Source organism: Centropristis striata, chromosome 1, assembly GCF_030273125.1.
Source record: "Centropristis striata isolate RG_2023a ecotype Rhode Island chromosome 1, C.striata_1.0, whole genome shotgun sequence".
Taxonomy (NCBI): Eukaryota; Metazoa; Chordata; class Actinopteri; order Perciformes; family Serranidae; genus Centropristis; species Centropristis striata.
The window spans coordinates 21585615-21600748 of NC_081517.1; the positions used below are offsets into that span (position 1 = coordinate 21585615).

At 41.9% G+C, this 15134-nt stretch overlaps 1 protein-coding gene across 4 annotated transcripts in view; it reads right to left on the reverse strand.

Annotated features, from left to right (window-relative positions):
• Positions 1-310: 310 nt before the first annotated feature.
• LOC131972838 (zinc finger protein 638-like) overlaps positions 311-15134 on the reverse strand; it is a 31137-nt gene continuing 16313 nt past the window's right edge. For 3 of the 4 annotated variants that reach the window (XM_059334589.1, XM_059334580.1, XM_059334607.1), the window contains 18 exons: positions 13849-14064; positions 12315-12413; positions 12139-12173; positions 11969-12015; positions 10308-10336; positions 10075-10194; positions 8899-9030; positions 8705-8746; positions 7769-7906; positions 7240-7404; positions 6657-7091; positions 5109-5588; positions 4839-5012; positions 3301-3520; positions 2996-3223; positions 1584-1709; positions 1378-1499; positions 311-604 (listed from right to left, as the gene is read on the reverse strand). In XM_059334589.1, the coding sequence (XP_059190572.1) occupies positions 548-604; positions 1378-1499; positions 1584-1709; positions 2996-3223; positions 3301-3520; positions 4839-5012; positions 5109-5588; positions 6657-7091; positions 7240-7404; positions 7769-7906; positions 8705-8746; positions 8899-9030; positions 10075-10194; positions 10308-10336; positions 11969-12015; positions 12139-12173; positions 12315-12413; positions 13849-14064 (2865 nt within the window). In that variant the 3' untranslated portion in view covers positions 311-547. The remainder of the gene's footprint in view (positions 605-1377; positions 1500-1583; positions 1710-2995; positions 3224-3300; positions 3521-4838; positions 5013-5108; positions 5589-6656; positions 7092-7239; positions 7405-7768; positions 7907-8704; positions 8747-8898; positions 9031-10074; positions 10195-10307; positions 10337-11968; positions 12016-12138; positions 12174-12314; positions 12414-13848; positions 14065-15134) is intronic. The other variant, XM_059334599.1, reaches the window with a different exon arrangement.

A 15134-nucleotide genomic window follows, 5' to 3' on the forward strand; every position in this document is an offset into this window, starting at 1 on the left:
TTAAACAGCCTTTTTAAACTTAGATCCAACTTAAGTGTGAGGTGATGGATTAATTGTGCATGCCTGGCGAATCTCCAACAAGTTCCATGTTCTCAACCTGATCTGCTGAATAAATGGATGAATAAAGCCAGACAAAACATCCGTTGATGCAACAAATGATGCAGTCAGTTGTGGCAATGAAGTTGCTGAGCTGACGAGATGAGACATTTAGAGCAGTGATGTTCAAAATAAAAGCCTCTCTTTATGTTGTTTCCCCCATCACATCTCTAAGCATGCAGCACACAACAAAAACTGAATGATTGACAAAAAATTTAGTAAAATTTTTTTTATTGATTGTGCACAGTTCTTACTGTCAGCCGTCCTCCACTGTACACAGTTTAAACTCTTTTCTCTTCAGTTGGTGAACAATCTACAGCACGTATTCCAACTAAGACAGGACATAAGACTAAGCTATATCAATGTGAGAATCTGGACCTTTAGTGACAAATACAGACATAATACAACAGGAGGGGAATGATGAATTCAGATAAGATGTTCATAGCCATATTCAGATGGAGTCAGGTTTGGCAGTCACATTTGCCAGCTTTCTGGTCTGCATGCATTTCTGGAAAATAATGAACAAGGAAACTTGATTAGACCCAAATAGTATAGCCTCTTTGTGTCCAAACCAAGGTTATAATAGTTTTGGATTTTTCATCAGTTTTAGTTTTTATTTCGTTGTCATTTTTTTGTTTTTAAATTGAGTTAGTTTTAATGAGTTTTTACGAGTTTTAATTATTTTTTTTGGAAAATGCTTAGTTTTAGTTTTGTTTTGATCTGTTTTAGCTTTTTTGTAAGAGGGTATTTGTTGGGTGCCAGATTCAATAAGGTCACAATAAATGTTGCCTTTATTTCCTTAGATAGATGAAATAGATTTCATATCAACCAAAAAGGTTTATGTATGAAAAAAGTTGACAAAGACGAAAACGAAGGACATTTTCACTATAATTTTAGTTAGTTTCAGTTAGTTTTGTAACCACAAAATATAGTTTCAGTTAGTTATCGTTTTTTAAAACGAACTATGGTATCATTTTTATTTCAGTTAATGAAAATGTTTTTCAATTCTAGTTTTCGTTATTTCGTCAGTTTTCGTTAACTATAATAACCTTGGTCCAAACAAATGTCTGATTTGAACACCTGTATTACAGTTAGTATCAAAAATAACGGAAAAAGCCCCATTTGCAAGAAAAGGTTTCGAGTCAAAATACAAATAATCCTACTTAACAGGCCATGTGTTTGATTTGTTTCCAGAAACAAGTAGAAGCTGTCATTGTGGAGAGGACAAGAGTGAATCCTGTCTCAACACTATATTTCTATGTGTGGTGGCGTGTTTCCTACCTGCCAGTTCTCGTAGTGTTTGAGGGTTTTGCAGTGGTTTATCTCTGCCTCTTTGGTTCCACTGAAGAACCGGTTACACGCCTTACAGAAGAAACCTGTCTTTGGGACCAAGAATTCCATACCTGTGGATGCACACAGACACACACAAGTCAGTCAGGGCGAATGTAAAACAGATAGACACAGTGGCATACAGTGAATAACCTTACCAACTGGGCTGTTGGGGTCAAAAGGAGGGAGGGAGCACTCTGTGCTCATCGGACTACCTTTCTTTACATTTTTCTTCAGGCCCTCTTCTTTGCCATTTGGTTCATCTTCAGACTTATTGGGCTTTCCTGTGAGAGACAAAGACCTCTTTAACATCTGGAATAGGGACTAAAAAGAGATGGGGCCTCATGTATGAAAGACTATGCAGCTTTTATATTAAAAGATGGCGTACTCAAAAAGAACAGTTGCTAAACAAGCTGCCGAAAGAAAAAAAACAACACAAATTACCAGAAGTACTGATTTCTGAGGCTGAGGCAGGGAATGAGTGGCAGAGTGGCACCATGACTTCAAATAAGGGCTGCACGATTATGGCCAAAATGATAATCACGATTATTTTGATCAATATTGTAATCACGATTATTAATCACGATTATTCATCATGTTAGGGAAACATCTGTATTTTTATTGCACTACTTTTAAACAAACACTTCCGTCTCCTCCCACTTTGTTCTGAAATTCTGGATAGCAAGGTAAATGGATATTATGCCGTTACTGAATCAGTATGAATGTCCTAAGGCAATGCCGGCTGAGCTCGTTACAGCACTTTTGTGGCATTTTGTGGAAACGCAGTATGAAAATGGCCAATTAAGTGAATGCTTTCCTGACACAGCGCTTTCTTCCCTGCGGAGAGATGATCTGTGAGTCATGCATCTCTGTGTGCCTGATGTCGTAAAAGTCGTCAAAGTCACATGAATTAGGAAATCTACGGTGAGCAAGGAATATTATGGAAAAATGAGTTTAAGGTTTAAATTAGGCTCCATATTAATCATAACTTAATCATGTAACATCTTCATATTTAGTCATGGATGGTGGAATGACAGCATTATCCTCAGTGTTAAGCAGTCTTTTTTTTGTGTAAGCAGGGTTTATACATTAGGCCCCTGGTCATGGTCTCATCCATAACCTGGTCATCCTACAACTCCTTACATGTTGTGCGGTCCCGAACACTGTTAAGGTGCTACTGCTGCAGAGTTGCCAACCTCCACTAACTCCAATAACAAAGTACATTTTGTACAGCTGACTCATTTATAAAAGTCAGAAATCTACATTATTAGTGTGTGGCTGAAGCATTTACAACAGAATGAATACATGAATCAAACAATTAAGAGGGTTGTAACAGATCCAGCTCAACAACTCTTTTGCTTTGCTCGTTAGCATATTGCTGCTGCCTCTTGCGGTGAGACTTGGGTTCAAGGTGTCACTAGTTTTGTCATTGTGTACTTTGTGTATTTTTTTTGTTCGTTATTTGGGGGCCAAATGGTAGCTGATCACTTGAATTGAGCAATGCGGGACATCAGAAGATCTGCCAACCTCTACACATTGTGACAGCAAAGTAAAATCAAATTAAGCAAACCTGAGACAACAGGAGCTGCCGTCTCTTTGTCCTCTTCACACGGCATCTGCTCCTGTTCCTCTGCTCCTTCTGCCGTCACCTCCTCCTTCTGAGCCTGGCTGTGACGGAGATCATCGCCTTCTTTCTCATTCTCTGAAGTCACTACTGTTGCTGAGTCAGCAGGGGCAACTGAAGCAGGAGAAGCTACTGGAAGGGGTTCAATCTCAGGGATGGACTCCAGTGCAGCTTCTAAAGAACAATGAAAGATTTAAGATTAAAATGAATTAGACAACCTTTATCAACTGGACACGAGTGTGAGGTTGTACCGGTCTCAAGTGTGATCTCAGCCTCAGGTGAAGGTTCAGCTTGGGAAGGCAGTGAGGTAGATGCTGCAGCAGCGAGGACCAGACTGGGTGTTAAATCTGCTGAAGTGTCAGCTGTTGGCACAGCCACATATTCTGACTCTGATTTGTGCTCATCAGACTCCGTCAGGGTCACTGGGGTGCCAGAGGGTGCTGGTTCTGTGCTGACTTCTATGGGTGTGTCCTACAAACACAAAACAAGAATGAGACCATGATGTCATTACATTGTGTATAACCTAGGGGTGTGACGAGATCTCGCGAGATTAAACTCGACAATATTTCTTGTTGCGTTAAAAATCTGTCTCGCAAGATTTGCTAGCTATCCAAACTTTTATTTGTGACCTGTGGGGGCAGTAAAGGAGGGGAAGCAGTAGGCAGCCAGAATGACGTCACAGGGTCCAGCAGCTCCTTAAGAAGAGTAAGAACGGATGGAAGCGGAACAGTCCTACTGCAGCAGTCTCTCCCAGCTGGAGAGCCAGAGTCTGAAAATTGCTAATAGGCTAACAGTTAGCTCTGTAGCAGTACAGTGTGTATGTGCTACTGCTGCAGGAGGTGTTCACTTAGCGATCTCTGTTTGTTTACAACAAGCACCAGACACTCTGTGCACAGTTAGCGATGGCGGTTAATTCAAAATCTTCTGTTTATGATAATTAGCCATGCTGCAGCTATACTTTAGGGTGACCAAGCGTCCTCTTTTGCCCGGACAGGTCCACTTTTTATGTCCTGTCCGGGGCGTCCGGCCGGGTTTTATAAATTCACGAAAATGTCCGGTGTTCACTGTTTTTCATAGGACCAGTACACGTGCACGTAAATTGACCGGCGTTTTGCACACAATTTTGCGAGACGTAATTACCAAGAGGCTGCCTTGTGGGCGAGTCAGCGCCGCGCGCACACACAGAGAGAGACAGAATGACAGAGCAGAGCAGACAGAGGGCAGTTCGAACAGCGGAGCAGCATTGCACGGGAAATGCCGAAGCGTAAGTGCAGCTTCACAGATGAACTGCAAAAAAAATTTCCGACGTACCGTCCCGGTCGGGACAGGTGGGAGGCGGAGTGCACCCTGTGCAATGCTGGCACATATGTCTCAGTGTCTAATAAAGGTGCTGGAGATCTCAAAGCTCAAAGACAACTAAAGATGAAAAGTATAGATCCTTTTTGTTTGTTAAGTTAGTATCTTTGTGAGACTCTTCTATTATTTATCTTATTGCAGTTATTAAGAGATATATTGTTGGAGCTAGATTTTCTAACAGAAGAGTTCATATTTAGAACATTATTTCCTATTATTTATTCATTTATTTGAAAAGAGTCTACGAGAGCTATTATTTTGTTACAAGTTTTTACAGATTTCATTTTATTTTATTACAGAAGTTAATTTTGCACCATTGAAGCATAATAAAGCATGTTCATCAACCTCCGAGAAGCCTGTCTGAATTTGTGTCTCAAGGCCGTGCCGATTGTCCTCTTTTTTGGAAATCAAAATATGGTCACCCTACTATACGTACCCCTGAAGTGTCCTGTTGGATAGATGTGGAAGCATCCTCCCCTCCTTCTGTGGTTTCCAAGGGAACAGAGGGAGGTGGTGGGGAAGGAAGGTCAGTCACATCTCCAACTTCATCTACTGTCACAAAGTCGCTCATGTTGAACGGGAAGTCATCCAACTGCTCCTCCTCCTCCACCTGATTGTACAACAGGACAATGAAACAACAGCGAGGATAAAGAGGAGCTTCAGTCAGCAGTCTCAACATGTGCTCTACCTGACGGAGCCTTCTCACCGTGCTGCTAGACTGTTCATCTTTCCGCGAGCTCTTCTTGTTTCCCTCTGACCTGCAGGAAGTTCTGGAGCCTGACAAACCTTCTGTGTATGCTCTCTTCCTCTGCCGTCTCTCTCTTTCTCTCCTCTCCCTTCTGGCTCTTTCATCCCTCTCCCGATTGGTCCTCTCCATCTTCTCGTAGGCCCTCCTCTCCTTCTCCTTTCTCTCTCTCTCCCTCAACTCCTTCTCCTTTCTTGCCTCTCTCTCTTTCCGCTCCGTTTCCTGCTTCTTCCCCTCCTCCTCCGTTTCCTTCTTCTTCCCCTCCTCCTCCATGTTCTTCTTGCCTGGCTCTTTAGTCTCCTCTGCTGCTTTTTCGCCCTGCTCCGTCTCCATCTGTGTTTCTTCCTGTTCTCCATTGGTAGAAGTTGCTGTGTTGATGGAATGGCTAGCAGTTCTTGTTCGGCACTCCACCAGCAGTGCGTTAACCATCTCTTGAGTAACCTGTTGAAACACATCAAAACTCACACACATCAGTGAATATGCTAGAGGTTTCTGACCGCAACTCTAATCTGGCTCCAACAACAGAAGTAGGGTTGTCAAAAGTATCGATACTCAAAAAAGTATTGATACTAAAACGTTGTATCCGGATACGATACTCATCTTAAAAAGTATCGATACCCCCCCGTCCCCTCCTCCTGACGCCGAGCTGCCGACGCTGCCTCCTTCTCTCTCTCTGCCTGCGCACACACACACACACACAGCAGCAGGCCCCTCCCCGTGACGTGCACAAGCAGTACTTCGAACTTGGAGAAACATCTTAAGGAGCGACACCCTTTACAGCCTTTACAGTGAATTTCGACAGGTTAGTGTCTTTGGTTTCAAACTGACCTATTACTGATGTTATCGTGGCTGATGTTATTAATGTTGCCCGTGTTATTATTAGCCATTAGCCGCAGCTAGCAATTAAAGGCTGATGTCACATTAATGATTAAAAGCAACGTAAATAAATATATAAATCAGGCACGTAGTATGCCCATATTACGTTAATTGACACAGTGTCAGTATACATAAGCATAGAGATAATACGTTTACAGAAATGTTGGTGACTGAAAAGTGTTTTTCTCTCTTGAAGTCCCAGAATGAAGCAGAGAAAAGTCGACCTGCAACCAAACAGCAACACACACAGCCGACTCTACCTCTTTTTTATCAAGCTTTCCTCATATTGTGCACAGCATACAACCTCAAAATATTGTTCTAATTGTTATTGTTTATTGTATTTATTTATTTTTTGCACTACCTCAGACCTGAAGCTTGTTATCATAGTTGCAGTTTCTTTTTGCACAACTGTTTTTTATTATAAATATTTAACCTGTGGTTCTGTTCATTTTTACATGTTGCATTTTTCTTGTTAATAAAAATATTTCTGTTAAATTTTGGGGTCTTTGTTTTTATCCTGGTGGTATCGAAAATGGTATCGAGTATCGAATATTTTCCTAAATATCGATATCGAGTTGAAAATTTTAGTATCGTGACAACCCTAAACAGAAGCATATTTGGGGCATATTTTACCTGAGGGAGTTCTGGCATGGCCGTCTCCCAGGAAGCTGCTTTGCCATCAGAGCTTGATGGCTTTGTCTCTTCACCTGCAATCGTCTTTTCATCTCCCACTGTGGATGCACTTATCTCTTTGTTCTCTTCTGCTGTCTCCATTACAGCTGATTTTTCCCCGATATCAGTCTCCAATTCTGATCCCGGTGCAGCCAAGGCATCAGAAAGAGCAATCGTGAGGTAATCTTTCTTCATCTCATCGTCTTTGCTCCCGTTTTCTCCCAAAGCTTCGTCTTCACCAACCACCTTCTCCCTGCTTGTGACCTTGTCATCATTCCCGTCACAGTCTTTTTTAATTCCCTCCGATGTGGGTTCGACATTATTTCTATGTGTTGACTCCTCTTCAGCTGCTACTGCTGCTGCTGCTTGGCTGCCTTTGCCATTTGCAGGTCCATCCTATGATCAGAAACAAGGAGGTCAAAGCCACACATATTCGGGTGTTTGGTACAAGTTAAAAGCTGCAGGGATGCTTGCTAGTAGGAGATAAAAAATGTGTTTGGTTGATGTCCCAGAACCTTGACAAGTCAATGAACAGGTTACCAACCTCAGGTGAATCAAGATGTGCAGTGATGAGCTTGGTCTGAGTGGTGGCTTTGGGGTCAGGCTTGCGGGAGAAGAACAGAGGATTGTTCTGGATGATGCACGGAAACGTCTGGAAGCGTTTGTAAACAGACAAGGCCATCGCTGCAGTTGCCATCTCACAAATGACCTGAGCAAGAAGAGACCCATCATCACGTCAACAGTGTACGATAAATAATGTGAGACAGGACAGATTTGGAGAGAATGGTCACAGCTCTGACTGAGGACATGATAGGACAGGAGATAATGGATGAGCATGCTTGGAGCTGCAGAGTAAACAGTAGTGATGTGCCAGTGAAGCCTCGTGAAGCATTTTCTGTATTTTCTGACTCCACTAGATGGATCTCTCTGTTCAACAAAGGGCTGAAAACACACTTGATTGCCATTGCTAGAGCCTTTTTCAATGAACCAAGGGCGCCATCTTGTGGGCTCAGAAAAAAAAAGAAAATGCTTCATGAGGCTTCACTGGCACATTAATAGTAAACAGGCCTCACTGTGTTGTTGAGCACCAGAGTCTTGATGACCGTACCAAAGCGCCTCACCAATTTCTGGACCTCAGAAGAGCCTGAGGGTGTGTTTGGAACATTACTGATCACCAACAGGCTGCTCCAGCCTTTTGGAACAGGACTCTCCTGCAGGGTGCAAAGGAACATTATGTCACTTATTAGCCAGTGGAGAATTTGTAGTCCACCAACCACTCCAAGGTATGTAGACTCCTCAAATGAGATAGATTCATTATGTAAAAAAAATTAGGGTTTCACAGAACCTTGAAAAACCTAAACATTATATGGCAACTATTTTACAACTGTTTTTCTATCTTAATAAATGAGAACCTCTTATTTCAGACCCATGCAGAAGGGACATTTTCATTTCCAGCACTACAAGGATCGTGTATGGAAGTAATTCTGTGTCATCGGATTTTGGAAAGAAAAAGCCATTGAATTTAGCACTGAATATTTATTTGTTGAAATTATGCATCTGAATGTTTTTAAACATAAAAAAAATCCAGCTGCAAAAAATTCAGTGTTAACATCCGGGGACCAAAGGAAGAGCAATCGATTCTAGACTCAAGTACATCAAGCAAGAACAGCGAGCACAAGCCCTGAAAGGCAAGGTGAAAAAAAATAAAAATTGGGCATTGTTGGGCAAAGTTTATCTGTATAAGATAGTAACTCGTTCGTACGAGAAAAACTTTGAGGCTAAATAAAGCTGTTTTGACGGAAGTGCCTGAAGCATGATACAAAGGGAAGTGAAAGATCGGCAAAAATGCGGCATAAACAATATGTTTTACCTTAGTTAACTACAAATGTCATACTGGGCATAATGAGACTGTGCATAGGTGGCAACTTGGGTTAAACCATGGGTCTCAAAATCGCGGCCCTACCCAATACAAAAAATACTAAAACATTAATTAAAACAGAAATACTCACTAATGGGTCTACTGATCCCATCAGAAGATTGTAGAGAGCCACCTGCAAAAAGAGTTATTGCTCAACTTTCATTGTTCAACAATATCAACAGTATCAAGAAAGCAACCTTTCAGAAGTGATAAAGACAAAGACTCATTCATCAGCAACTCAGAAGAAAAAGTAATCAAGAGTCTATATAGTAATGACAGCTGTACCGGAGTGCTGAGACCAATACGTTGTTTGAGATGGATTGTCTTCAGCTCCGACTCGTTCATCTTCATAGGCATGAAGGAGTGAATTTTCACTATCTCTTGAGCGATCTCCACGTCTGGCACTGACACAAGCACCTTACATACAAAAACATAAAAACTGAAAATGATTTCTTAGGCACACCAACTTTGGGTTTTTCAGCGAATATATCCATTCCATTGCTGCAACAACTAATTGATTAGATCAATTTAAATCTATAAGAAAAAATGCAAAAAAAAAGGCAACCAATCTGATCATCAATTTGCTGGATCAATGTTATGATGCACAGCACCATACACGTATGTTAACTCCAGTGGCTCTCCGATCTCATTTCTGCTAATTAGCGTTGGCTAAATCTGCCATCTCTGGCAGATTTGTTTCTGCTTTGATGGACGAATGCACAAAATACAGGTTGATTTAAAAACAAACGTGAGGAAAATACCTTTTTTTTAGCTCTGTTATGTGATGGATACAGCTTGGTTCAGCTACACTTACCCTTCACAAAACAGAGAAAAAACAAATATAGGGTGTCTATCCGTTTGTTTTTGAACTAACCTAAACTAACCTGTAATTGTGCTTTTGTCCTTCAAAAAAGGGACAAAAATCTACTGGAGACAGTGGAATTTAGCTAACGCTAATTAGCTGAATTGAGGTCAGCTGCTCCATGTTTCAATGTTTACTTCATGTCAGTTGAGGTCATTCATGTGCACAGCAACAGGAAATATGTTACATTATGGAGTTTGTAGAATGTTTCATGCCATTAATCAGAGACAGTCTAAGTATTTCTTTGTCTCTTTACAATTTTTATTTTTTTCATGAAATCTTTTTATTTTAGAGCCATCGTGTTTACTTGCCTTTTTCATCAACAATTATTAACTACAACAACACGGTATGTGTTGAGTTACATGTAACTGTAGACATTTAAAAGAGCATTGTACAAGAAGAGGCTGGAAATAACGACACTTAGCTTTTTCATTTTTATCCAATTCATAATCGATTATCAAAATAGTCTAAAGTTGCCCTAATCCATTCACAGGAAATGGCCATCCTGAGACAATAGCTGCCCTGAAAAGGATCAGTCGAATATTGTTATTGCAAAAAACTAACAGAAAATGCTGCTGTCCATTAGTTTTCACACCAACCTTTCCCAATTCTGTTGCCTGGATGATGTTAGAAGGAGTTCCATATGGCTGGATCAGCTTGATGACGTCACTCTCTGACCAGCCGCTTTCAGGAAATCCTGTGATCAACACCATGCCCTTCTGCAGGAGACAATGTTTAATGTGTTAATTAATCACACATGAGGATTTGGCTAAAAACACTTTTCACAAAATTATGATTTAGATTGTACAGGGTATGTTTATGCATCATGTACCTCATAAGTCTTCTGGTCAACCTCAGCACCTGCATTGGAGCGTTGGGGAAGATGGAGGGCCAAAGTGAAAACAGAGCGACAGTTAGTACGTTTCTAACACCACAACCACAAGCCAGGACGTCACAGACTTGTCCACCGTAGCTTAGCAACAGAAGTGTCATATGGAGCTGCCACTGTATTGGCCCACCTCTCACAGTCAGACTGACGTTTCAAGCCGCCTCTAACTTTTCGCCTGCAATCTGAACGTGCCAGAGAGGTGATGGTGGGCCCAAGTGATTTCAGCTCTGTACCGCCTTCGGAGGTAGTCGCTGCTTACTGCAGGTGCTTAATGTACACATTCTGCAGCAGCACATACATACTGTACTGTGCTGTGCTACTGTGTTGCATTGCCACTGATCTGAATGTCCTGAGGCGAATAGCCGGCAAAGCTTGTGATAGCAATGTAGCGGGACTTTTGCGGAAATAGAATAATAAAAAAAGGGACTAGTGAATGACACTGGGGCCCAGTTTATTGTGAACAAAGCGGCGAACCTACGTGTGCTGAACCTTTTCATCAAAGAACAGACCTAAAGATGTAAACATTACCTTTTTGGTGGTTAAGGGATGTGAGTTTGTGAGGGAGGCAGAGCTAACTAGATATAGTTGGGCTTAGCTTGACAAACTGGATAGGGGCTGGACCCTCACCCTTCCTGGAGTTGCCCAGGGTGAGATGGGCCAGGCAGGTAGAGGGATACTCATAGACCCTCGGCTGAGCACCGATGTGATGTTGTTTTCCTGGGCAGTGAGAGGGTGCTTCTATGTGACTGTGACTCAGAGAGAGAAAGTCTCACTGTTGTTTGTACTTTACAGCAGCTGAGCAGCATTCTTGGACTCTCTGGGTGGCATCCTGGAAGGTACACCGTCTGGGATCTCCAGAGATGGTGACTGGCAAGAATGGCCTGCCTGATCTAAACCGGACTTTCACTTACATGTCTTGGATAGGCCATAACAAACACCATGTTCAACATATGGTGGTGATTGTTGAATTTGGTACCAGAACACCTGAGATCAAAGATCCATGACTGACTCCTTCATCGTATCATCAGATCTGCCTAAGGCCCTTGTGCAGAAGGTCCATGGTGGCCCATGTTGTAGTTGACCTTGCTCATGCTGTGTTCAGCTCTGTTCAACTGCAGACCCAAGTGGGAATTTTGTTGAGAAGTGGGAAAAGCAAAAAGGACTTCCTTAACCCCACCAACATGTCCTCGGTGCAGGGGGCAGAGTTTAAAGACTTTGGGGAAGCCTCACCCTAAGAGAAGCTGAAGGCTCTGGACATTGTCTTCTGATCTGCTGTCAGACCTCAGATTCTGGAGTAGCAGTACAGATTCTGTCCTGATCATTGAACAGTGGACCAGCGCTTTGACCTTACAGGGCTTTTGGGGAAGGGGAGGGGGACCATGGGAGCTTGAGTTTCGTGTTGACCCATTCTGTTTGTGATATTCATGGACAGAATCTCAAGGTGAAGCCAGAGGGAGGAGAGTGTCCAGCAGCTTTTAAGTATAGTTAAGATTGAGGTCACAAGTGAGCATTTCTTGACAATGATAGCATTTGGATATGTTTTATAAGATTTGGACTGATGTCATTGGTGGGTACTGCAGACTCCCAGTTCCTTGTTTACCTACCTTGGTCTTCCCCAGCAGCTCCTTGGTCCTGCCCTGGAGCAGCTTTGCTGTGAAGACAGAAATATTTATGGTTGAGTGCAACTACAGCAGTTTTGAATTTGGAAGGGTGAGAGTGCAACATACGAGGTTAAAGAATTTGAATGTTTAAGATGATGGTAACTGAGACAAACCTGTTTGCATCAGAATACTGTTCTGTTTCCGGTTTCTGAAACAAACAAACATATGTGTTATAATTTTGCTTCAAATAGTTTCTGAAAGAATACCTACTGTTAACTGCTTTAAACACGTGGCAGAATAATAACCACATAGGATAATCAATCAATGATGCATATTTTCCACACTGTACCTTGGCTGTTGAAGCAGTTATTTGTTGGTCTCTGATGGAGAGATCTGTCGAATTAGCCAGAGCACGGGCGTCTTCTGCAGTCACCATGCATACAGATGCCTGCAACAGGGGGGAAGGGTGACAGTTATAATGTGGGATCATGGTGGAACGTAATTGATCTGCATAGACAGTAGTTTTAAATCACACAAATATCCTGCTGTATTTAAGACAAACTCGACCCCCTGCAGCTTGCATACAAACACATGGGAGTGAACGATGCTGTCCTCTACATTCTTCACCATGCCCTTGCTCATCTGGAGGAAACTGGTGCTTATGTGAGAATCATGTTCTTTGATTTTTTTCAAGCGCATTCAACACCATCCAACCCAACATACTCAGAACAAGCTGACAGAGATGGGAGTGGATCTTTCCTTTATCTCCTGGATCACAGATTACCTGACAGGAAGACCACAGTATGTCAGGTTGGGGAACTGTGTTTCTGGGACATTAATGAGCAGCACAGGGGCTCCACCAGGCACTGTTCTGGCTCCATTCCTGTTCACACTGTACACAGGGGACTTCAAATACAACTCTGAGTCCTGCCACATCCAGAAGTACTCCGACGACACTGCTATTGTGACGTGTATCTGGAATGGACAGGAATCTGAATATAGGGATCTGATAAAAGCCTTCAGTGACTGGAGTCACAAGAACTATCTCCTACTGAACACCTCAAAGACTAAGGAAATTATCATAGATTTCCGCAGGTTCAAGCCCCATGCTTCACCCAGTGAATACCTGTGGGGTAGACAAGGAGGTGGTGCCAAGTTATAAGTATCTAGGTGTATACCTGGATAATAAGTTGGACTGGTCCCTAAACACAGACGCTCTCTACAAAAAGGGTTAGAGCCACCTCTTTTTCTTAAGGAAGCTCAGATCTCTGGACATCTGCAGTAAGATGCAGCAGCTCGTTGCTGAGTGGACAGCAGCTGGCTAACCTGCCTTCATCAGGCTGAATGAAAGCAGAAATTTACCAAAATAGTTTTCACGTCGGCTCCCTGAGAAGAAATAAACAGTGCTGTATGTACATGATTGATAGGTTTTTTTTCCTGCCCAACATTGTGAGCTTTCTGGTTCACCAAATGCAGATTCCTCTCACTTACTGACAGACTTGACCCTTGATCAATGTAGATAGTTAATAAGTTCAGAAAGGTTACAGTGGGATATTTGTGTAAAACAGCTCTCTATGCAGATTAGTCTTCACTAAATGCCCCAACAATAGAGTTGTAGAAGTGTAAAAAATTAAATAGAATGGAAACCTATCTGTTCCATGTTTCATAACATTAGCCTATCAGCTTTAGGTAGTGAATGAATGAACAAAACTACTTTTGAGTAGTGTTCACTCTGTTTAAAGGTTACGGGGCTGGGGTTGAGGTGAGGGGGTGGGGTGATGGACCCCTTGTGTTTTATCTTAAATCAAACTTGCCCTTAAACATGCAAAACATTAATATGTGCAAAATTCGGCAATAACGATCATGTTACAATTAAATAGCACCTTTTGTCCTTCGTCCTTCTCGCTTTCTTCCTCAGAGCATGGCATGAGGATCACATTGTTGATCTTGCCAAAAGACCCCACCAAGTCTGTAACTTCCTGTTCGGATGCATCCTTTGGGATGCCTGTTAGATAAACCAGACGGTCCGCAACAGACCAGCCCTGGCAGGTTGAAATCACTGGTTTCTTCTTCTTCTTCGTTGGTGGAAGCTTGGCAGACTAGAAACCAACAGCAAAAGTTTTTGTTTAGTTTTTCAAGAAATTCAATTTAACCAGTTACTACTTAAATGAAGTGTCTAACTGTGAAGCTCTATTTACCATGGCAATGTGGTGGGCTTTAAACATTTTTTGCTTACTTAATATATCAACTTGTCATGCTGCTAAAACAGAATTATTTCTACAACCTAGATAACAAAAAATAGAAATCATCAAATTCAGCATGTATGTTTACAAAAACATAGTTTATCAGTTAAACATAAAATATATTGTTAGTATTCAATTGAATATATGTCACAAAGGATTAGCTAATGGAACTGCATTCTATTAAGTTTTTGCTTGAGACAACATTCTAGGATTTTTGGAATCGGGGGTTGTAGCATTTTGCTTGAAATTGGCCTCCAGCATCTGTTAACTTCACAAATCATACGTAACTAGGGTTAGTCATTAAAATAATTCAGAAGAAACGCTGCACAAAGTAGGCTGTGCAACACAAACTGAAAGTTTCTTCTCTGCTCCGAGTATCGACACAGCTGTTAATGTAACTGCTACACTTTTAGACGGCCAATGTGGCTGTTTTTATTCCAGAATTTGGGCCAAATAGAACTGCTGGGCATATGTTTTAAATAGCCATAATAATAGAATACATTTAAATGTTGGTTAAAGGTGTTTCAAAGCGGCAATATCTGATGACCAGCTGCACACCCTGCACTGAGGGGTCCGTAAGTGCTGCTGTATTTCTCACGTGGTAGAAACCACTGAGAGTGAATGTTCTGTTTTGTTATTATCATCATCAGTCAGTCGGTGTTTTTGTTCTGCTGCTCCACACAGGTCTGACATTTCCCACCCACATTTCACCCCTCCCTGCCTCTTTAAAGCTCCATGTGCAACACTTGCCTGGTAAAGGCGGAAGTGTCAGCAGCATGGAGGTCATCAGGAACCACAGCATTAATAACCTCATAGTTTTAGGTTTATAAAATGTACCCCAATTCACATTCACTCACAGATTTTAGGAGATCCTCTAATGTTACGTTGTAACGCCAACTGTATTAGCCATGCGTATACTCTAGGGC